This window comes from Schistosoma haematobium, chromosome 1 (assembly GCF_000699445.3).
Source record: "Schistosoma haematobium chromosome 1, whole genome shotgun sequence".
NCBI classification, from domain to species: Eukaryota; Metazoa; Platyhelminthes; class Trematoda; order Strigeidida; family Schistosomatidae; genus Schistosoma; species Schistosoma haematobium.
In genome coordinates this window covers 90,619,066-90,641,973 of record NC_067196.1, presented here as the reverse complement: position 1 = coordinate 90,641,973, position 22,908 = coordinate 90,619,066, and the positions used below count along the sequence as shown (strand labels likewise).

At 41.6% G+C, this 22,908-nt stretch overlaps 1 protein-coding gene across 2 annotated transcripts; it reads left to right on the top strand.

Annotated features, from left to right (window-relative positions):
* The first annotated feature begins 401 nt into the window (after positions 1 to 401).
* On the top strand, positions 402 to 22,901 carry TRAM2_1 (Translocating chain-associated membrane protein 2). 2 transcript variants are annotated; one of them, XM_051210041.1, is made up of 11 exons: positions 402 to 811; positions 850 to 907; positions 943 to 1,055; positions 1,091 to 1,297; positions 1,328 to 1,381; positions 1,417 to 1,487; positions 1,527 to 1,634; positions 1,666 to 1,737; positions 1,771 to 1,842; positions 12,078 to 12,241; positions 21,025 to 22,901. In XM_051210041.1, the coding sequence occupies exons 1-11, from the start codon at positions 683 to 685 to the stop codon at positions 21,126 to 21,128; spliced, it is 1,152 nt and encodes a 383-aa protein (XP_051075527.1). In that variant the 5' UTR covers positions 402 to 682; the 3' UTR covers positions 21,129 to 22,901. The 2 variants fall into 2 exon arrangements, with proteins under 2 accessions (XP_051075527.1, XP_051075528.1); XM_051210042.1 differs by having other exon boundaries at positions 1,091 to 1,381; positions 1,527 to 1,737; positions 21,025 to 21,483.
* Positions 22,902 to 22,908: the final 7 nt, after the last annotated feature.

The following is a 22,908-nucleotide window of genomic DNA, read 5'->3' as shown; positions in this document are numbered from 1 at the left end:
ATTGAACCTCCACAGTATTACAAACTGTAAGGATTAATATAGGTCGATAGACCTCCTATCCTTATTACTGAAGACTAATTTGTTTTTCTCTCTTTTATCGTTAAATATACCTAGGTTCTTACCTAGAGGCATTAATGGTCCACTGCTACTATATTCGGAAGCCCGTTAAGCGATAGCTTCTTCTATTCCGTCCTGAACTATAACGGGATAGCTACTGGTTCTATTAATTCTATTGACTTAGAACTAGTAAGACCTATATGTACTCATGACATGTAAACCTCCAAAAACTGTCGAATTTACTAGATATAGTGTGACCGAATTGATAAGATATTAACATTCGACGACAGTGAAAACATGAAGTTGTACACTAAGGTCAAGAAGCGAGAACAAATAAATGAACGGGTTCTTGTCACGAAATACTGAATGTCAGATAATTGAACATATTCTTTGGATACGGATACATCCGGTCTCTTTTAGGTTACTACTTAGGGTAATAAATGATTCATCACTATTGGACACAGAGGCCTACGAAGGGGGAAGGCTTTTCGATTTTATCCATAACAGTTTGAAACTACTAGTTATTGGAGGTTGAACTGCTTTAAACAATGGATTTTTAGCCACATCTTAAGGTCTTCGTGTTACTGCGCTGACATCAATTTCTCATCTACGTTGCAGTAAAGTGATGAACAGCAGGTTCGGGCGCAAAAAGACTAAAAATCCCCCCTACTTTTCTCATGAATTCATTATTACAAATCATGGGGACATTGTCAGTGTTTTGGCGATGCTAATCATCGTTGGTTTGCTGCACAAGGTTTGCCAAAGCAAATAAATTACGTTCATTTAACCTAGGGAACCCATGTTTTATCTTCATCTTTCATATTCATCCAGTACAACAACACCGACGAAAGTAGGTCATTGTGGATTTTAAGCCTGAATCTTCAGACCAAGAAAATGCCTTATTATACAGCCCAGGAGGAAAAGATTTATGCGTAATATTTTTTTACACTCTTATATGTATCGTGTCACATGCTGTACTTCAAGAGTATCTCTTTGACGTAAGTTTTTAAAATCAATAACATTTGTCATTCAGAAAGTGACTCGAAAGTTAAGTTTGACAAAGGTTCGGCTAGCTAAATTCAACGAATCTGCCCACCTTGCATGCTTTTATGCTTTGTCCACAGTTTGGGCCGCTTACAGTATTATTAACGAAGGTTTTATAGAAAATTTGAGTAGTTTGTGGGATAATTATCCACAGAGATGGTTGCCATTCTGGATCAAATTGTTTTTCATCACTCAAGTAAGATATTTTATCAACTATCACTTCCAGATTTGCTACTGGCTTCATGACTATCCAGAGCTTTATTTTCAGCGTGTAAAAAAAGTAAGTTATGTGTTTGAAAACTGAATCCTTGGCAGGAACTCATACCTGCACGACTGTTTCATGCAACAATGTATCTTCTCGGCATATCTTTGGCTTATGTTGGAGGGTAAGTATTAAAAAATATGTCGATAGACTTTAATTTTAGATTAACTAAATTATGTATGGTAGTTCTTGTTCTTCACTACGGTACTGATTTCTTCTTGCATGTTTCTCGGGCATTGCACCTTGCGGAGTATAAGTTTGCATCCATTGGGTAGGTGTTTAGTGTTATTTACGTTGTTAAGTTTCACAATATGGAATTTGACTTTTATACCAGTGCGGATGGCATGCGTAATCCTTGGTTTTCTCACTTTGCAGTAAGTTACTTTTAGTTGATTGTTTTTCTTTAGTCATGGCTTAGGAAAATATTCTGTTACGTTGGTGAGAATCGCCGATGGGAATTTCAATACTCCATCCATAAGGTATGTCATTTGTTTAGTAAACGCCCAAAACATCTCAGATACATATTTGTTACTGCTTTTTAAGCCAACATTTGTATATTCTTATCCCCAACAATTAGACTAAATGAATACAAGGTTTCGCAGTAAAATGCAATATTATTTTTCCTAAAATATTGAAAGCCCCTATGTAATATAATTAAGTTAGCATTAGTTTTCATTCCAGCCTGAGTCACATGTCCAAAATATTATTGATAATATAAAGTTAACATCTTGCTACTGATGTTTAAGAGGATTGTTATTTCAATCCCCTTCGGTGGATTTCGGAAATGTAGACGAAGTTGTGTATGATTCAAACGCTCATTATTATTATACCGTGTTTCTTACTAAGTCATCAGCAACGTAAAACCTGCATTCATTTTAGTTGTCACCGCTTCAGCACAATTAGATCTAAGTATCAAGATGAATATCTGACTAGTAGTATCAGTAACAATAACGAACACTCATAATCGGAAATATGACTCAAGGAGAGTAACTAAATTCTTGGAATTAAAGGTCTAGAGTTATTTGAAGTACGGGTTTTGAGAGGTCAAAAATTAATGCACCTCCGGGATTCCTACCGATTCTAAGATGTCACAACGTTTTCAATCATTAGTTACAATATTTGGCTAGATTCATTTATTCCCGACCGTTGTTGCTACTTTGACGTGGTGGTCAGGCTTGCCTATCGTGATGAAGCAACCGAGCTATACTGGCTGGAACAACCGTTCCTCAAGGTCCTACCATGTCCGGTAAGACTAAAAGCAACAAACCCAAGGTCCGAAGGCGAAATCGTACTGCTGACTGTACAGAGGTGTGACAGCAGTAAGGTGTTTCCTTCAGACAACCAGCATGACAGCGATGCTGCCTTCCCACAAGGAGGGGTGGGATTAGAAAAGGTCGACCCTAAAAATGCACACCTCGCCTTATCCCACGGATATCCGTCTCCGGCGGTAAGGTCTCAACAAGTACGGAGCTAACACAAAAATTACCCATAAAAAGGTCGTGTGTGACCGACCTCAAGCAGTTGTCCCTTGGGCACTGCGGCCACGATCTCAGGTCACTAAGACCACCTCTAATCCAATTTCCTTTTCAGGTACCTCCAGAACAACCCTTCCATGGTGTGGGCAACCGGGAAGTGATAACCGCCCTCATACCTCTAACAGCACTCAAGATCACTGTATTCCTAATCAACCTCCGTCTTCACTTCCTATTATTGCTCCTACATCGACTTTCACCTCTAAACTTCCTTTTTCGGCTTCCTCCTCAAATGTCACCATAGCCAACGATTCTAGTGCTCAAACCACTGTCCCAGGTCTACTGAAACCTCGTTCCAAACTACACATTGGAGCCTTCAACGTACGCACCCTATGTCAAGTCGGTCAACAGGCTTCATTGGCTAGAACCCTAGAATCTCGTACCATTGATGTATGCTGTGTCTCTGAAACACGCATACAGGATCCCAGTGTGGTCATTCACTTGACCTCACCTCGGCAAAACGGAGAGCCAACGAGATACACCCTCGTAAGGTTCTATGGCAGTGTTTGTCACTGAAAGGAGTACCAAAGAAGTACATTAACCTTATACAGGCTCTCTACTCGAACACAACTGGTAGAGTGAGAGCTTATGGCGAACTGTCATCAGAATTGATTACCTCAAGTGGTGTTCGTCAGGGATGTCCACTCTCTCCATTCTTGTTCAACTTCGTCGTCGACGTACTTTTAGAGATAACACTTTCCTCGTCTAGATTTCCAGGGTTGAACTTCTACTAGGAGGTTCACTTGTTGACTTAGAATATGCTGATGACATAGTTTTATTTGGCGAAGACGCTGACAAAATGCAGTCTTCTGACCACTCTAAGCAACAATGCAAGCATGTTCGGGATGCGATTCTCCCCCTCGAAATGCAAAATGTTGCTTCAGGATTGGGTTACATTGACACCTGAACTAATGATAGGGAGTGAAGTAATTGAGCGTGTCGATCGCTCCACTTATCTTGGAAGTCTCATCAGCCCTTGTGGTTTAGTGTGTGACGAAATCTCAGCACGGATACAGAAGGCTCGACTAGCTTTTACCAACTTGCGTCATTTATGGCATAGGCGAGATATCCGTCTATCTACCAAAGCATGTGTTTACTGCGCAGCAGTTCGTTCCGTCCTACTTTATGGCAGTGAAACGTGGCCGGTAAGAGTAGAGGATATTCGTAGGTTACTAGTATTTGATCATAGGTGTCTTCGAAATATTGCTCGTATATCGTGGGACCATCGAGTAAGTAACACAGTTGTTAGGAAACGGGTACTAGGTAAGGATGGCAAATCAATTGATGAAGTAGTGAAACTTCATCAGTTGAGATGGCTTGGACACGTGTTACGTATGCCCAACGACTGACTGCCTCGACGTGCGATGTTCAGTGGTATAGGAGTAGGTTGGAAGAAAGCTAGAGGCGGCCAGACCAAAAAATGGCACAAGTCCATGAAGTCACTGACAAGTGGACAGAGTGAGTCATGTTGGTAGGTGTAGACTACCTGGTTGGGGACCGTGAGATGATAGCAACCGATGGTTAGAGACCCTGAATGACATGGCTCAAAATCGTTTGCAATGGCGCAGGTGCATACACTCTTTGTATTCTCCCAAATTTTGATCTTATTCCTCCTTGTCTTTTTTTCTCTTCCCAAATTTATTTCACTGGATTATACTCTTTAAATAACATCTCCAAACCCTAATCTTCCCGATTACTGCTTATGCTCATATTACCTCTACCATTACGGGATTTGAATCGACCACTGCATCTCTGTGCTAATGTGGTGTGGCAACTCGAACTGATGTACGTACGTACGAAGTTCTAAGTTGTTACTGACTGACTGACTGACTGACACCCTCCGTGTATCTAGTGTCCCGATGGCCAGCTCTCGTGGACTGGCAGGAGTAGGCATAGCACTTATTATTATTATTATTATTATTATTATTATTATTTGGACACATGAATATTGGTACAAGAGAGCGCCAATACATATGCGCCACACAAAACAATGAAAATTCGAGAGGAATACAAAGAAAGAAAGAAAAAAGCTAAGGAGCGCAACAAAAAAAAGAGAGAACAACAACGAAGAGATTGGTGTAAGGTAATGTGCTAGTAGTCAGGGAACGCAAAGGTACAATCGGAAGAAATCTTTCAGGTAAGGGAGACAGAACCACATTTTATGAAGAAAGTAAAAGAAGGTTACAGCAGGATCGCCACTGGCTTCTATTCTGAGCCATATCTAATAACGTCTCTAGCCACTGTGTCGCACTATCACTAGGACCCCAGTCAGGAAGTCGAGAATAACCAACACAAGCCAGTCCTTTGCAGCTTTCTTTCATGCCACGACACCATGTCATGCACTGACCACCTCTCCGCTTTTTCAACCAGTCCCAGAGTCGGCAAATAATGCACGACGTGGAATCCTCTGGGACGACATTCGGAGAACATGTCCAAGCCACCGAAGTCGGTGTTTCAAGATGGTGACACCAATTGAATTATCGTCTCTGTGCCCGAACACACGATGCCGAACCTCTGCATTACTGACATGGTGTTGCCACTGAATGTCAGCAATCCTTCGGAGACAGCGATGATCGAACACAGAGAGTCGTCTAACGTCCTCAACTCGGAGAGGCCAGGTTTCACAAGCATAGAGCAAAACTGCTCTCACCGACGCGTTGTAGATCCGACCTTTTACGGCCAGACTAACATCACGAAGGCGACATAGATGGCCCAGATTGGCATAAGCCGCTCTGGCTTTCACTATACGTGCATTGATCTCATCACTCACACCCCCACCAGCACTTATGCAGCTACCCAGATACACGAACTTCTCGACTACGTCTATCTGCTCACCATTCAGGGTGAGTACAGGATTGGAATCCTGCCAGTCTTGTAGGAGTACTTTGCACTTCGAAGGTGCAAAGCACATACCATACCTACGGACACTGATTGCCAACTGATTAAGTGCGGATTGCATGCCTTGGGCATTATCGCACAGTAAGACAATATCGTCCGCATACTCAAGGTCGAGAAGTCTTTCTCCAGGCAACAGATCCACACCACCATTACTTACATTCATCAGAGCTGTTTCCAGAATGTCATCGATGGCAAAGTTGAAGAGGAATGGTGAGATTGGGCAACCCTGCCTAACCCCACTGCTCGAATGGAACAATGGAGAGAGGTGGTTGTATGCCCTCACTCTGCCTGAGGTGTTTTTATACAGGGCTTTCAGGATGTTAATAAACTTCTCAGGCACACACTTCTTCAATAGACAATCCCAGAGAACAGTCCTATCCAACGAATCGAAGGCAGCCCTGATGTCAAGAAACACTACGATTGTTGGCCTTTGAAAAGTATGGCGGTGTTCTAACATTTGGCGGAGGGTGAAGATATGATCAATACATCCTCGACCAGAACGAAACCCAGGCATAGCACTAAGCATGAGGGCGGAACAAACACTGTTAGAAAGGATCCCCGTTAACAGTCGTTTATATGCTGTTCGGCTAAACGGCTCTGTAAGAACTCGGAAGGATAGGGACACACGTCGTTGCCTTTTCGTCGTTTCTGCCTACGCTCCCACTGACTGAAGCTCAGATGAAGTGAAGGATGAATTTTACAGAATGCTGTCCGAACTTCTTCAGAAAGCTAAACGCTCAGACATAGTAATCGTAGCAGGTGACTTTAATGCTCAGATAGGTCGTTTAAACCAAACAGAAAGGCATTTAGGTGGATATTTTAGCATTCCGGCACAGCGAACAGATAATGGTGATCGTCTGCTGCAACTGTGCTCAGACAATCGCTTATTCTTAGCAAACACAAATTTTAGGCATTAGGAGAGACATCGTCTAACATGGAGACCCCCTACACCAAACCAACAGTGGACTCAAATAGGCCATATGGCCACCATTCATCGTTGGAGAGGGTCGGTAGAAGATTGTCGCTCATTCTGGAGTACCTGCTTTGACTCCGACCATGCCCTAATACGGACACGCATCTGCTTGCGCCTCACTGGACGCAAAAAGCCTCAGTAAAAAGACCCATTAGAACTGAATTGAGTAACGAGAAAACCAAAAATAGGTTCCAAGAACAACTGAGTTCACACTTAGGTAGTTCTGAAGACGAGGCTGACCCAGATGTTGCTTGGAAGGACATACAAGCAGCTGTGGAAGCAGCAGTGACATCTATTAGCGACTTAAACCACAGAGTTACAAAGAACCAGTGGATTTCTTCAAAGTCTATCACACTGATGGATTCTCGCAAACTCGTCCCATCAGGTTCCGAACATGATGAAGAGCGACAACAAATCAGATCTATGTTAAGAAAAAGTCTAAGGAACGACCGTGAGCAGTGGTGGGCAATGAAAGCAAAACAGATGGAAAAGGCGGCGACTATAGGGAACACAAGACAGCTTTACAGACTAATAAAAGAAACTGGAATTAATAAGTCAAGTGTAAGTGAGATTATATCGGAAACAGGCGATACTCTCATCTGCTCCCAGTCCAGACGTTTAGAACGATGGGCGGAACATTTCAGAGAACAGTTCAGCTGGCCTTCAGCTACTCTACAACTACCCTCCATTCCCAGACAGCGTGAATGGAACATTGAAGTAGGTCCCCCAACTCTCGCTGAAGTTCAAAAGGCCATAGTTAATCTGAAACGAGGAAGGGCAGTTGGTCCAGATGGACTGGCTCCAGAAGTCTTTAAGGATGGTGGTCCAATTTTAGCGACTAGGTTGACTACTATTTTAGCTAAAATCTGGGAGTTAGACGTTATCCCACCTAACTGGTCACAATCACTTATCGTCCCAATATATAAGAAAGGGTCAAAATCATCCTGTGACAACCACAGAGGGATTAGTTTAACTAATATAATATCTAAAATACTAGCCTCGATAATTATCAGACGCCTAACTAAGACTCGTGAACTGCAAACACGAGAAAATCAAGCTGCCTTCAGACCTGGTCGTGGCTGCATCGACCACATATTCACCATTCGTCAGATTCTAGAACACAGGCATACTTATCGTCGTCCGACAATGGTGGTCTTTCTCGACTTAAAAGCATCATTTGACTCTGTAGATCGAGTGTTTCTGTGGCAGTGTCTGTCATTAAAAGGCGTACCTCAGAAGTACATAAACCTTGTGAAGGCTCTTTACTCGAACACTACTAGTCGAGTCAGAGCTTATGGCGAACTGTCATCTACCTTTGCAACCTCGAGTGGTGTCCGTCAAGGATGTCCACTTTCCCCATTTTTGTTTAACTTCATCATAGATCTACTGATGGAAATAACATTCTCGTCGACTGAATTCTCGGGTATTGATCTCCTTCCAGGAGGTCCACTTATCGACTTAGAATACGCGGATAACATAGTCCTGTTTGGTAAAGACGCTGATAAAATGCAGAGTCTTTTGGTAGCACTAAGCAACGATGCCAGAATATCTGGAATGCGCTTCTCTCCCTCTAAATGCAAGTTGTTGCTTCAGGACTGGTCTGCGTCAACACCTGAACTAAGGATAGGGACTGAAGTAGTCGAACGCGTTGACAACTTCACTTATCTTGGAAGTTTGATCAGCCCTAATGGGTTGGTGTCTGACGAAATCTCAGCACGGATTCGAAAAGCTCGCTTGACTTTTGCCAACTTACGTCACCTATGGCGAAGGTGAGATATCCGTCTATCAATAAAAGGACGAGTATACTGCGCGGCAGTTCGTTCTGTTCTACTTTACGGCAGCGAAACATGGCCATTAAGAGTAGAAGACACTCGTAAGCTACTAGTATTTGACCACAGATGCCTTAGAAATATTGCTGGCGTCTGCTGGGATCACTGGGTAAGTAATAGCCAGGTTAGACGTAGGGTATTAGGGAATGATGATGGTAAATCAGTTGATGAGGTTGTGAATCTTCATCGACTGAGATGGTTGGGCCACGTGTTACGTATGCCCGAACACCGATGACAATGACGTGCAATGCTAACCGGTGCTGGAGATGGTTGGAAGAAAGTTAGGGGCTGCCAAACCAAAACGTGGCATCAGTGCCTGAAGTCACTAACTTCTAGTCTGAGCCATGTTGGTAGATGCAGACTGCTTGGTTGGGGTCTGCGTGACTATCGTAACCAATGGTTGGAGATTGTGGATGAAATGGCCCAGAACTGATCACAATGGCGTAGGTGTATATACTCTCTATCTTCCCTTCAACTAAGAGACTAAAATTGCTTCATATCTTTCTTTCTACGAACTAATTCTTTCTTGTTGTACTATATCCTTATATGCAATCTTTCTTTTATATATTACCACCTTTGACATAACCACTGCTATGAATCCGGTGTTCATCTTGTTGTGCTGATGCGGTATGGCAACCTGGACCGATGCACATATGTGCCTGGTCCTACGTTGTTGCTGACTGACTGACTGACTGAGATTCATTTATTCACTTATTTATTTGAACACAAGGGAGCAACAAATACATATGCGCCACACAATAACAATTAGGGCAGTAGCAGTTATCATTGGTTCGTTTGAGAACTGTGATACTGTCCGGGTGCCCAAACCGAAGCAGGTGGTTTTCCTAAGGGGCCACACCGCAAGCCTTCGACCTGAAGGTCTAATCCACAAGGCAGTGGAGCAACGTAAGGAGATGCAGTCCCATGGTAGCCGGTGACCAACGATTGGTTCATACGCCACTTGTTTCCTCAGGATACTGGAGCCCATGTGCACCATTGGTTTGAGTCATGGTTTTCCAACTCCCCTAGGTGGACTCTCCATGTCCACCAACCCGGTTAAAGCGCCAGACATTCGCTATCAATTTTGTAAACGACACCGCCACCTTGAGGAGTCAGTGAGTAGGACTTTCCCGGAAGTGGCTGTATACGCGTGGCCATGTATGAGCATTTCGAGAGGGGGAGCTGACTCTCCCCACCCTCGATCGTACCAGTATACCCTAAATTTTAAGGGGTTTTCCTGTTGTGAATTTTTCGTGTTCAGTGAAACAGGGAAACGCATACTCACCAGGACGTAAAGTCTAAATATGTACTTCAGCACTAGTTGTAGTACTTCAGTCGAGCTCCATTGACGCCTGATATTAGGATGGCCTATTTGCATGTACCTTTTAGTTAATATTGTAAGTCGCCGTCTCAGACAATATGCGTTTCTATAGGTAAAATTTGTGCTTGTTATAAATAAACGACTGTGATGATACTAATAACAGACAGTTGCAGTAATCCGGAACACTAATATATTCAGTCATGTCTCTTTCATCTTGTCTTAAATTACCTACGTGAGCATTAAAATCGCCTACTACGATTATTACGTTTTAACAGCAGGAATCTGTTTTGTGAAACTAATTTTTTCCATCCAAATTGCAGTCTATGGGAGCGCAAGCAGAGACAATGTAAGGGGATCGGTTTGTCTCCTTACTATATCATTTAATCGGACAGTGCACAAGCGACTACTCATCGTAATACAAACCAGAAGAACCTGTTCTGATTTTGAAGTTAATACTATACCTACACCAGCGAGACTACGAGAAGTAGCATTGAAGTCTCAAAGTACACAAGTGGTAAATCGCACTAGTCCTTTATATTGCGTGGCTAAGGTCGAATGAATGACTACATTGGATCCTGTACATAAAAATCGAAGATGTGTTACAGATCAATTGGATGAGTTTTCAGACTCCTAGATAATGATGCCTGTTCAATTTCACATAAGGTTCCCACGTTAAAAGCCCTAATATTCAGTTTGGAGTACAGTTTTAGCGGACCAGAAACAATACTTAGTGAACTGAAATAATTTGCAAAGGTGGCAATTATGGATACAGATGAAGCCATAGGGTAAGGGTTGATATTAGGGTTAGAAAAACGTATTAAGTGATAAATGTATTTGGTCGTGAACAAGATGATTTCATGTACTGTAAGAGCCCCCAAATGCCCTGGGGAGAGTCAGCTTTCCATCTCGAAATGCTCTCACATGGTTTTCCGTATACAACCACTTCCGGGGAAGTTCTACTCACTGCCTTCTCGTTGTCGGGGTGTTTACAAAATTTATGGGACGAAAAGCGGATGTCCGTCCCTTTAACCGGGTTGGTGGATACGGAAGATTCACCTAGGGGAGTTGGAAAGTTAGTTACAACGTTAGACCAGGCACATATATGTATCGGTCTAAGTTGCCACAACTCATTAGCACAACAAGATGAACACCGGATTCATAGCAGTCACTTCAATGGTAGTAATATATAAAAGAAAGACTGCTTATAAGGAAGAATTAGTTCGTAGAATGGAAGATATAAGGCAATTTTAATCTCACGGTTTAGGGAAAGATAGAGAGAATATACACCTACGCCATTGTGATCAGTTCTGGACCATTTCATCCACAATCTCCAACCATTGGTTACGATAGTCACGCAGACCCCAACCAAGCAGTCTGCATCTACCAACATGGCTCAGACTAGAAGTTAGTGACTTCAGGCACTGATGCCACGTTTTGGTTTGGCAGCCCCTAACTTTCTTCCAACCATCTCCAGCACCGGTTAGCATTGCACGTCATTGTCATCGGTGTTCGGGCATACGTAACACGTGGCCCAACCATCTCAGTCGATGAAGATTCACAACCTCATCAACTGATTTACCATCATCATTCCCTAATACCCTACGTCTAACCTGGCTATTACTTACCCAGTGATCCCAGCAGACGCCAGCAATATTTCTAAGGCATCTGTGGTCAAATACTAGTAGCTTACGAGTGTCTTCTACTCTTAATGGCCATGTTTCGCTGCCGTAAAGTAGAACAGAACGAACTGCCGCGCAGTATACTCGTCCTTTTATTGATAGACGGATATCTCACCTTCGCCATAGGTGACGTAAGTTGGCAAAAGTCAAGCGAGCTTTTCGAATCCGTGCTGAGATTTCGTCAGACACCAACCCATTAGGGCTGATCAAACTTCCAGGATAAGTGAAGATGATAAGACTAGATTTTTATCGATTGATGTGGTTGTAACATTTTAATCATGTCAAATCACTGTTTGGTGTACTATTCTAAATATTCTTAGAGCATGTCGAACGAAAGTTAAGGAGAGCAAACCATGTTATTTAACTGATTTCTAGAGTCAATATGGACTGATACAGTTTTTACCGAGTCTTTTGTTTTATTTTGTTTGCATAAGTGTACTTTATTCCATTCAATACTCGTGTGAATGTACTTATTATTACAGAATTGCTGCAATGCTATTTTTCTTCACTACACAAGCTTTAATGGTATGGAATTTCATAACCTTCCATCAACGGCATCGTAGAGACAAGCAACAATCACATACTTCTAAGAGTTGGTTCTTTACTAGTCAAGATTCTGGACAGCGGAAAAAGGAGAAGAGAAAAGGTACATTCATAATTTCTGTGACAATTCAGTATGACAAATTTGTGTTCGAATATGTTTATTTCTCTGTTCCAACAACTACGTAGTCACGTCCACCCTAGCTAGCCTAACTAGGCTAAGCGGCAGATGCTTAGTGTAATCACACAGGTAACAATACTATTTACTTTCAAAATCTAACGTACCTCAGTAGTTTAAAATGTTAGGTGGTTGTAGGCAGTTGGCTAGGAACCACCAACTCCCCTGGTACGGCCGAGAGTCCGCTCTCCCTCTCGAAATGCTCTCACATGGCCACTCGTATATAGCCTCTGCCAGGGAAGTCCTACTCATTGCCTTATCGTGACACTACAAAATTGAGAGGACGAAAAGCGAATGTCTGGCGCTTTAACCGGGTTGGTGGACATGGAGAGTCCACCTAGGGGAGTTGGAAAACCATGACTCAAACCAATGGTGCACATGGGCTCCAGTATCCTGAGGAAACAAGTGGCGTATGAACCAATCGTTGGTCACCGGCTACCATGGGACTGCATCTCCTTACGTTGCTCCACTGCCTTGTGGATTAGACCTTCAGGTCGAAGGCTTGCGGTGTGGCCCCTTAGGAAAACCACCTGCTTCGGTTTGGGCACCCGGACAGTATCACAGCCCTCACACATATCAAATGAGATTTGTGTGGCGCATATGTATTTGGTGCCTCCTTGTACCAATATCTATGTGTTCAAATAATAATATAATAATAGAAACCTCGGAACTAAGAGCTGTGCTGGTTGGTACGCTGCAAAAAGGGGCACCTGCAGTTTGGTAGTGTAAGATGTTCTATTCAAAATTAGAAAGATTTTAAGAGTCACCGTTTCAAAACACTGAGGAAACTGTTATCTAGGCATGAACTGTTAAAACTTGGATTGCTACGAAAAGTCAACTTTGGGGACTTAGGTGAATATACTTGTAATGCTATAGAATAAAGGCTGGAAGAGATTTTTAGTTAAGAGCCTCATCAACACAGACGTGTCGCACTTATCAAAATGTCAGTGCTCTCAGGTGATGTACTGACATGGATCATTGACTGGTAAAAATAAAATTTACCCACTCAGTCATCAGTGTTACAAATTTCCCTCTACCCAATAAAGTGGCTGTCATTATTCACAGTTTTACACAAGTGTGTTATGATCAGGAATCATTTAGTTTGTCTTATCACATAACACTAAACATGGTTTTACGTTTGTTAGTGAGGATCTAAATTCAGATTCTTTATAATCAATACATGGAAACGGTGGTTCATAAGTGTAAGTTAATAAGAGCGATAATTTCTAATAAGCCCATTGTTCTTTTTTATTATTTGTCGACGTGCTGTAATTTAGACAATCGACTATGTAAAGGTGTGTTAGTCTGATTGAACGTATAGCTATCTGCACCTTAATCTTTATATATCCTACCATCGGTTGTAGACACACAATAGTTTATCCACGATCGTTTCACACTCAAATATATATGGATTTTTCAATTTTCGTTTCCCAGTGTGCTCGCCTTTTGAATGCTTGCAAACTTTATTAATTATTGACAATAAACTCTCCCAACAACTGGTGTTCTGGCTTTTAAATATTCTTGAGTACATTAATAGTACTACTTGACTTGTTTCAATACTCAGTAAGTGGGATATCATCTATTGGAGTCAAGTTAAGGGAAATTAAGCCCTAGAAATTTGAAGTGGAAAAGGTCCAGCATTTTGTGAAACATTTCTCAGTGACAAATAAAACCACGTGACCTATTTGTGAAGTGTTCACTCACGCTGTCCCCAGATTACTTTATTTATACATCAAAAGGTAATGATTAGCCGCCTAAATGGAGATTTGTAGCTCAGGTGGATTATTTTGATGGACTTTCGTTCTCTGAGCTGCATGGTTTAACCGTGGAGCTTTCATCGTTCTTCTGAACGACATCATCAGCACAAACTTCAGGTAGAAGTGAAGTTCCCGAATTTCTCTACATGTGGTTCACCCGACCGTTGTTGCTACCTTGACGTGGTGGTCAGGCTTGCCTATCGTGATGAAGCAACCGAGCTATACTGGCTGGAACAACCGTTCCTCAAGGTCCTACCATGTCCGGTAAGACTAAAAGCAACAAACCCAAGGTCCGAAGGCGAAATCGTACTGCTGACTGTACAGAGGTGTGACAGCAGTAAGGTGTTTCCTTCAGACAACCAGCATGACAGCGATGCTGCCTTCCCACAAGGAGGGGTGGGATTAGAAAAGGTCGACCCTAAAAATGCACACCTCGCCTTATCCCACGGATATCCGTCTCCGGCGGTAAGGTCTCAACAAGTACGGAGCTAACACAAAAATCACCCATAAAAAGGTCGTGTGTGACCGACCTCAAGCAGCTGTCCCTTGGGCACTGCGGCCACGATCTCAGGTCACTAAGACCACCTCTAATCCAATTTCCTTTTCAGGTACCTCCAGAACAACCCTTCCATGGTGTGGGCAACCGGGAAGTGATAACCGCCCTCATACCTCTAACAGCACTCAAGATCACTGTATTCCTAATCAACCTCCGTCTTCACTTCCTATTATTGCTCCTACATCGACTTTCACCTCTAAACTTCCTTTTTCGGCTTCCTCCTCAAATGTCACCATAGCCAACGATTCTAGTGCTCAAACCACTGTCCCAGGTCTACTGAAACCTCGTTCCAAACTACACATTGGAGCCTTCAACGTACGCACCCTATGTCAAGTCGGTCAACAGGCTTCATTGGCTAGAACCCTAGAATCTCGTACCATTGATGTATGCTGTGTCTCTGAAACACGCATACAGGATCCCAGTGTGGTCATTCACTTGACCTCACCTCGGCAAAACGGAGAGCCAACGAGATACACCCTACGTGTATCTGGTGACCCGATGGCCAGTTCTCGTGGACTGGCAGGTGTAGGGATAGCACTAAGCATGAGGGCGGAACAAGCACTGCTAGAGTGGATCCTCGTCAACAGTCGTCTATGTGCTGTTCGGCTAAACGGCTCCGTAAGAACTCGGAAGGATAGGGACACACGTCGTTGCCTTTTCGTCGTTTCTGCCTACGCTCCCACTGACCGAAGCTCAGATGAAGTGAAGGATGAATTTTACAGAATGCTGTCCGAACTTCTTCAGAAAGCTAAACGCTCAGACATAGTAATCGTAGCAGGTGACTTTAATGCTCAGATAGGTCGTTTAAACCAAACAGAAAGGCATTTAGGTGGATATTTTAGCATTCCGGCACAGCGAACAGATAATGGTGATCGTCTGCTGCAACTGTGCTCAGACAATCGCTTATTCTTAGCAAACACAAATTTTAGGCATTAGGAGAGACATCGTCTAACATGGAGACCCCTACACCAAACCAACAGTGGACTCAAATAGGCCATATGGCCACCATTCATCGTTGGAGAGGGTCGGTAGAAGATTGTCGCTCATTCTGGAGTACCTGCTTTGACTCCGACCATGCCCTAATACGGACACGCATCTGCTTGCGCCTCACTGGACGCAAAAAAGCCTCAGTAAAAAGACCCATTAGAACTGAATTGAGTAACGAGAAAACCAAAAATAGGTTCCAAGAACAACTGAGTTCACACTTAGGTAGTTCTGAAGACGAGGCTGACCCAGATGTTGCTTGGAAGGACATACAAGCAGCTGTGGAAGCAGCAGTGACATCTATTAGCGACTTAAACCACAGAGTTACAAAGAACCAGTGGATTTCTTCAAAGTCTATCACACTGATGGATTCTCGCAAACTCGTCCCATCAGGTTCCGAACATGATGAAGAGCGACAACAAATCAGATCTATGTTAAGAAAAAGTCTAAGGAACGACCGTGAGCAGTGGTGGGCAATGAAAGCAAAACAGATGGAAAAGGCGGCGACTATAGGGAACACAAGACAGCTTTACAGACTAATAAAAGAAACTGGAATTAATAAGTCAAGTGTAAGTGAGATTATATCGGAAACAGGCGATACTCTCATCTGCTCCCAGTCCAGACGTTTAGAACGATGGGCGGAACATTTCAGAGAACAGTTCAGCTGGCCTTCAGCTACTCTACAACTACCCTCCATTCCCAGACAGCGTGAATGGAACATTGAAGTAGGTCCCCCAACTCTCGCTGAAGTTCAAAAGGCCATAGTTAATCTGAAACGAGGAAGGGCAGTTGGTCCAGATGGACTGGCTCCAGAAGTCTTTAAGGATGGTGGTCCAATTTTAGCGACTAGGTTGACTACTATTTTAGCTAAAATCTGGGAGTTAGACGTTATCCCACCTAACTGGTCACAATCACTTATCGTCCCAATATATAAGAAAGGGTCAAAATCATCCTGTGACAACCACAGAGGGATTAGTTTAACTAATATAATATCTAAAATACTAGCCTCGATAATTATCAGACGCCTAACTAAGACTCGTGAACTGCAAACACGAGAAAATCAAGCTGCCTTCAGACCTGGTCGTGGCTGCATCGACCACATATTCACCATTCGTCAGATTCTAGAACACAGGCATACTTATCGTCGTCCGACAATGGTGGTCTTTCTCGACTTAAAAGCATCATTTGACTCTGTAGATCGAGTGTTTCTGTGGCAGTGTCTGTCATTAAAAGGCGTACCTCAGAAGTACATAAACCTTGTGAAGGCTCTTTACTCGAACACTACTAGTCGAGTCAGAGCTTATGGCGAACTGTCATCTACCTTTGCAACCTCGAGTGGTGTCCGTCAAGGATGTCCACTTTCCCCATTTTTGTTTAACTTCATCATAGATCTACTGATGGAAATAACATTCTCGTCGACTGAATTCTCGGGTATTGATCTCCTTCCAGGAGGTCCACTTATCGACTTAGAATACGCGGATAACATAGTCCTGTTTGGTAAAGACGCTGATAAAATGCAGAGTCTTTTGGTAGCACTAAGCAACGATGCCAGAATATCTGGAATGCGCTTCTCTCCCTCTAAATGCAAGTTGTTGCTTCAGGACTGGTCTGCGTCAACACCTGAACTAAGGATAGGGACTGAAGTAGTCGAACGCGTTGACAACTTCACTTATCTTGGAAGTTTGATCAGCCCTAATGGGTTGGTGTCTGACGAAATCTCAGCACGGATTCGAAAAGCTCGCTTGACTTTTGCCAACTTACGTCACCTATGGCGAAGGTGAGATATCCGTCTATCAATAAAAGGACGAGTATACTGCGCGGCAGTTCGTTCTGTTCTACTTTACGGCAGCGAAACATGGCCATTAAGAGTAGAAGACACTCGTAAGCTACTAGTATTTGACCACAGATGCCTTAGAAATATTGCTGGCGTCTGCTGGGATCACTGGGTAAGTAATAGCCAGGTTAGACGTAGGGTATTAGGGAATGATGATGGTAAATCAGTTGATGAGGTTGTGAATCTTCATCGACTGAGATGGTTGGGCCACGTGTTACGTATGCCCGAACACCGATGACAATGACGTGCAATGCTAACCGGTGCTGGAGATGGTTGGAAGAAAGTTAGGGGCTGCCAAACCAAAACGTGGCATCAGTGCCTGAAGTCACTAACTTCTAGTCTGAGCCATGTTGGTAGATGCAGACTGCTTGGTTGGGGTCTGCGTGACTATCGTAACCAATGGTTGGAGATTGTGGATGAAATGGCCCAGAACTGATCACAATGGCGTAGGTGTATATACTCTCTATCTTCCCTTCAACTAAGAGACTAAAATTGCTTCATATCTTTCTTTCTACGAACTAATTCTTTCTTGTTGTACTATATCCTTATATGCAATCTTTCTTTTATATATTACCACCTTTGACATAACCACTGCTATGAATCCGGTGTTCATCTTGTTGTGCTGATGCGGTATGGCAACCTGGACCGATGCACATATGTGCCTGGTCCTACGTTGTTGCTGACTGACTGACTGACATGTGGTTCACAGCTTGTCCTGTGCACTTCGATGTTGATTGGTTCTTGTTGACCTTAAAATTGTCATTGTTTACTTCTTTGCCTTGGTTGTATCTCGCATTGGTTTGATTTTTGTCCCTATGTTTGTACATAATTTTCCTGCTTGGTTGATAAATTGGGTCGGTTTCAATGTGTTTGTTTGTTGCTGATCGACCTGAGTGACAAGCTTCTAGAAATTCTCTGGTGATTTTGGAATTGCCTCTATCCGAAATCTCTACAGGTTTTCAGCAGTCTCGTTGTCGTTTCTGATATGTCTTTTATGTATGGTAGAGTGATCCTTTTGCCAAGCGCAGAAATCAACAAAAGGAAACCTTCGGAATAGGTGTTGCGCACAAAACAAAATCCCTACAATCAACCCTATGCAAACCAAAGGATGAAATGACAAAAGAAGTTAAACCAAACATCATCTACAAAATAAATTGTGCCAACTGCGAAAAAACACTACATCGGACAAAGCGGACGCTTTCTTCCTCTTCGTCTGCATGAACATCAATTAGCAGTCAAACGCCATGACATGTCCTCACTTCTATCACATGGACAACTGCGGACACACATTAGACTGGAAAAATGTGGAGATTTCAGATAGAGGCAATTCCGAAAACACCAGAGAATTTCTAGAAGCTTGTCACTCAGGTCGATCAGCAACAAACAAACACATTGAAACCGACCCATTTTATCAACCAAGCAGGAAAATTATGTACAAACATAGGGACAAAAATCAAACCAATGCGAGATACAACCAAGGCAAAGAAGTAAACAATGACAATTTTAAGGTCAACAAGAACCAATCAACATCGAAGTGCACAGGACAAGCTGTGAACCACATGTATAGAAATTCGGGAACTTCACTTCTACCTGAAGTTTGTGTTGATGATGTCGTTCAGAAGAACGATGAAAGCTCCACGGCTAAACCATGCAGCTCAGAGAACAAAACTCCATCAAAACCTCTTAAGTATTATAAGAATATAGGAGTCAGTAAATTAAAATGTATTGCAAAAATGCTTAAAATGTGGAAATTCATTTGCAAGCTTTGATTTCTGGAGAATTCGGACAAGACCTACTGAAGAGGGTAGATCCTCCAAAGCTACCTCTGAACAAACACTTTCTTCAGGCCATTTTTAGCTTCTAAATTGACCTTGGTAACATGATAAACATATCTTTGGGATATCTTCGAATGCAGCTCCAAGAGGTATTCCTCTTGCAACCTTTTTGCTCCTAACAGGATCCAAATTAACGTCTTCCTGCAACAGAGTTTAGTCGAAGTCCAGATGTGTTTTCCAGAAAAAAACCATAATTATTTGAACCTCTTCAACGTAACAAAGATATTGTGTGTTCATTGTAAAATTAATGTTGCAAGTCACCGGATCAAACAGTGCCTGTGCCTATCCTTAAAGTTGACTCTTGTCAGAAATAAATGGTTGTTCGAGCGTATTCATAGCAGTCAGCCACTCTTATTTGTTCACTGAATTGAGGCATCAAAAGGCCGTCTCAAATATAATTCATTTCGACTTAGCTTGAGCATTGAACTCACTTGTCTCAATTACTACGCATAGTATGTTGCTTTATGGAGGTAAAAGATCTTTTGGTGGAAATAATTTTTGAATTCATTTGATCTGCACTTAATGGAAACATACATATAGAGGATTACTAAAAGGCAACAACGTTTATTTCTATCCCGACTTCCCAGTTTCATTTAATAGTACAGCGCACAAGCGACTATTCGCTGAGATGCAACCCAAAAGTGCATACTGAAACACAAGTAGTTACTGTCGATGCTGGTTCTCTACCATGGCTAGGAACGATCAATTAAATAATCGGAGATACGGTATACATCAGTATCCTCACTAACTAGTTCTGTTTAAAAAAATCTTATTGTGTTATATTCAGTTGGCTATTCTGTATGTGTAGGAAAATGAGTCGTTTCAATGAATATATTATGATACACATGTATAATTGAATTAAGATTATATTCCATCATATTACAGCGTTGGATCACTAAGTTTAAATTATAGAATACGTTAAAATATAGGCCCAAAATGTTTACTTTTCTCTTTGAATAAACTACGCTTTAGTTGGATATGTTGAAATGAATCTGACCGTTTTGTTAGTTTGAGCACAACCTTTTTTGAATAGTTTCGTAATTGCTAAATGCAACTCTTCATCAATCTGTAAATTCCATCATAAATTGAGACTATGATAATTATTAATATTCTCTTGATTTGTTCGTGGATCCAGGTAAGTGGCAATTACATGCAATAATAAGTTAGATTTCAATACTAAAATGTCTTCGTATTTTGTTGTGACTTTCTGAAGTGCTTGTTATCACGTAATCTATTCGGCAATGAAAACACGACTTATTCGCTCTTATACTGCACTAAACCAATGACGTTCGATCGGTCTGATCAGCCTAGCGTCCTATTGGTTCGTTGCTCGCCTAGCCGGTTCAGCTGAGACCAGAATGCCAATAACAGCCTCCACTATGCGAATCATCTATTTTAGACATACTGGGTTTATATACTAAACAAACAGACCCCAACCCAGCATAAAATAGGAAATAACACTCGTACAAAATATAGCCAAAAGTGGTTGTGAACGTGGGAGGCGCAGTAGTCAATAAACTGAACATAGCTTAAGAACCGTAAACCGTACAATAATAAATTGTAGGTCAAAATAAAGCTTATAACAAAGGGAATATAGATATACATAATCTAGTTACCGAATATTTATACCATGAGAATATATAAATAATAGGTCTCAGGACATTACTCGTAATGTAATCTTCACTAGGATATAACATATTTTGTAATATAATTTTTGTGAATTCTATATTCTTCATATGTTAAAGTTAAACGGGAAGACGAAGACACTAGCGATCAAACGGAAACTGATCAGAATCCACAACAAAAGGAATTAAAACGACGAAAGCCGATCAAAGTGCGTTCACAGTAACCTACAAAGCTACGTGTATGATCTTCTTTCTACTTTCATTGAAAGTTTTCTAAGTTGTTTCCGCTAATTTTATCTACTTGTTTTCCTCTTGTAAATCTAGACTACTTTCATATTAAGAATAAAAGTCCTTTTTCTTGTTTAACTGAACAATAGGAATGCTTATTTTTAATGTCAAGTTGTTACCACAAATTAAAATATTTTACAGTTTAATTGACGATTTTGTTTTTCAACATCTCTGTTGCTTTACTCTAGCCAATTTTCCTTTTCTTTTTTTTGAGAAGCTTTGTATGTGCTAGTAAATTAATCCAACAATTGTATAATATTTATAGTTCGAGTATACGTTACACTTTTGGTATTTATTCTTTCTTGTAATACAGGCCATGATTAGTATGATAGGGGACTAAAACTGAATCACAAGAAGTGAGATGATATCAACTTGGCGATGGTAAAATTATTTAGGCAATAAACGAGTAAACATAGTCGAATGTAGGCTAAGTTAAAACATAACCATAATAAACTTCTCTCAGTTAAATGGGATATTCAACTGTTCAAAATAAGATCATAAATAACTCCCTTACTAAATCATCCAACAACACATGAAGCTATTGTTTTACGCAATATACGAGACCCCATCAATGGATTCTAATTCGTAAGGCTGTTTTTCTAACTGACCGCCTCTCCTACCTAGTCCCAGCGTTGGTAAAAGTAATGCACAAGTGTACGATGCTTAAACGTTGCTAGGGCTCAATATTGTTAACACAGTATTGGCGACAGGTGTGAATTATCCACCGTAGCGACTGCAGGTACAGACTATTGATAATGTAGTGTCGGTTACTATGTTAAACCCATGTAACTTACTGTAGCTCCTGGACAGGCCAATTTATCCACTCTTCTTGAGTCACGTTTTGACCTTGTTAATTATTCACTTATCAACTCTGACTTTCTATATGAGCGTATGTGTGTGTACACTTCTTATCCTATTCATCATATGTCTCTAGCTTACTTTTGTGTGACTATAAGTATTGGTTAATGCTTGGCTAAGTGAAGTTGGCTCACAGGCCTTCCCCACCGTGCGTTATTTCGCTTCGCTTCTCCGATTTTTTGTCTGGATCAACGATTATATGAAATATAATTACTCGGAATTCATTCTCATATTTGATCAATGCGATTTAAGTCGATAATTACATACAAGGATAGCCTACATGTGTATTTCGATAGCAATCAGTCATACAATGTTACTGGAGTCAGATAAAGGTCCACAAAAGTGGTGAGCCTATCGACAACATCGTTCGATCTAATTGACGTCTAAATGTATGATCCCACTAAAATAAGGCAAAGTAGAAGCCATATTTACGGATGTTTCACGCTAACTTATTGAGTTTCGTTTAAGTAGACTAAATCACATAACAAGACCTTTACGTACTTGAGAGCTAAGCATTCGGAAACATAATTACAACTCAAGTGAAATCCCACACTGGGTTTGTTGCAATAGCATCAGACAAAAAGTTGGAAAAAACGGCGACATAGGGTTACCCCGTCTTATTTCACTGTTGTTCTCGATGATCGCAGAGATATGACTGTAACTTTGTGATCTTCCTAATGTATCTTTGCACAAGGCCTATAATATTTGAGTAAATATTTCCAGAGTACAGTGCTAACTAATGAATTGACGGTTTATCCTTTATCGAAACTTCATAAACGGCTTTTTTAATGCATATGGGATAGATGGCCAGGAACCGAACGATAATTATTCCACAATTTAGAGAAATTCACCGCTAAT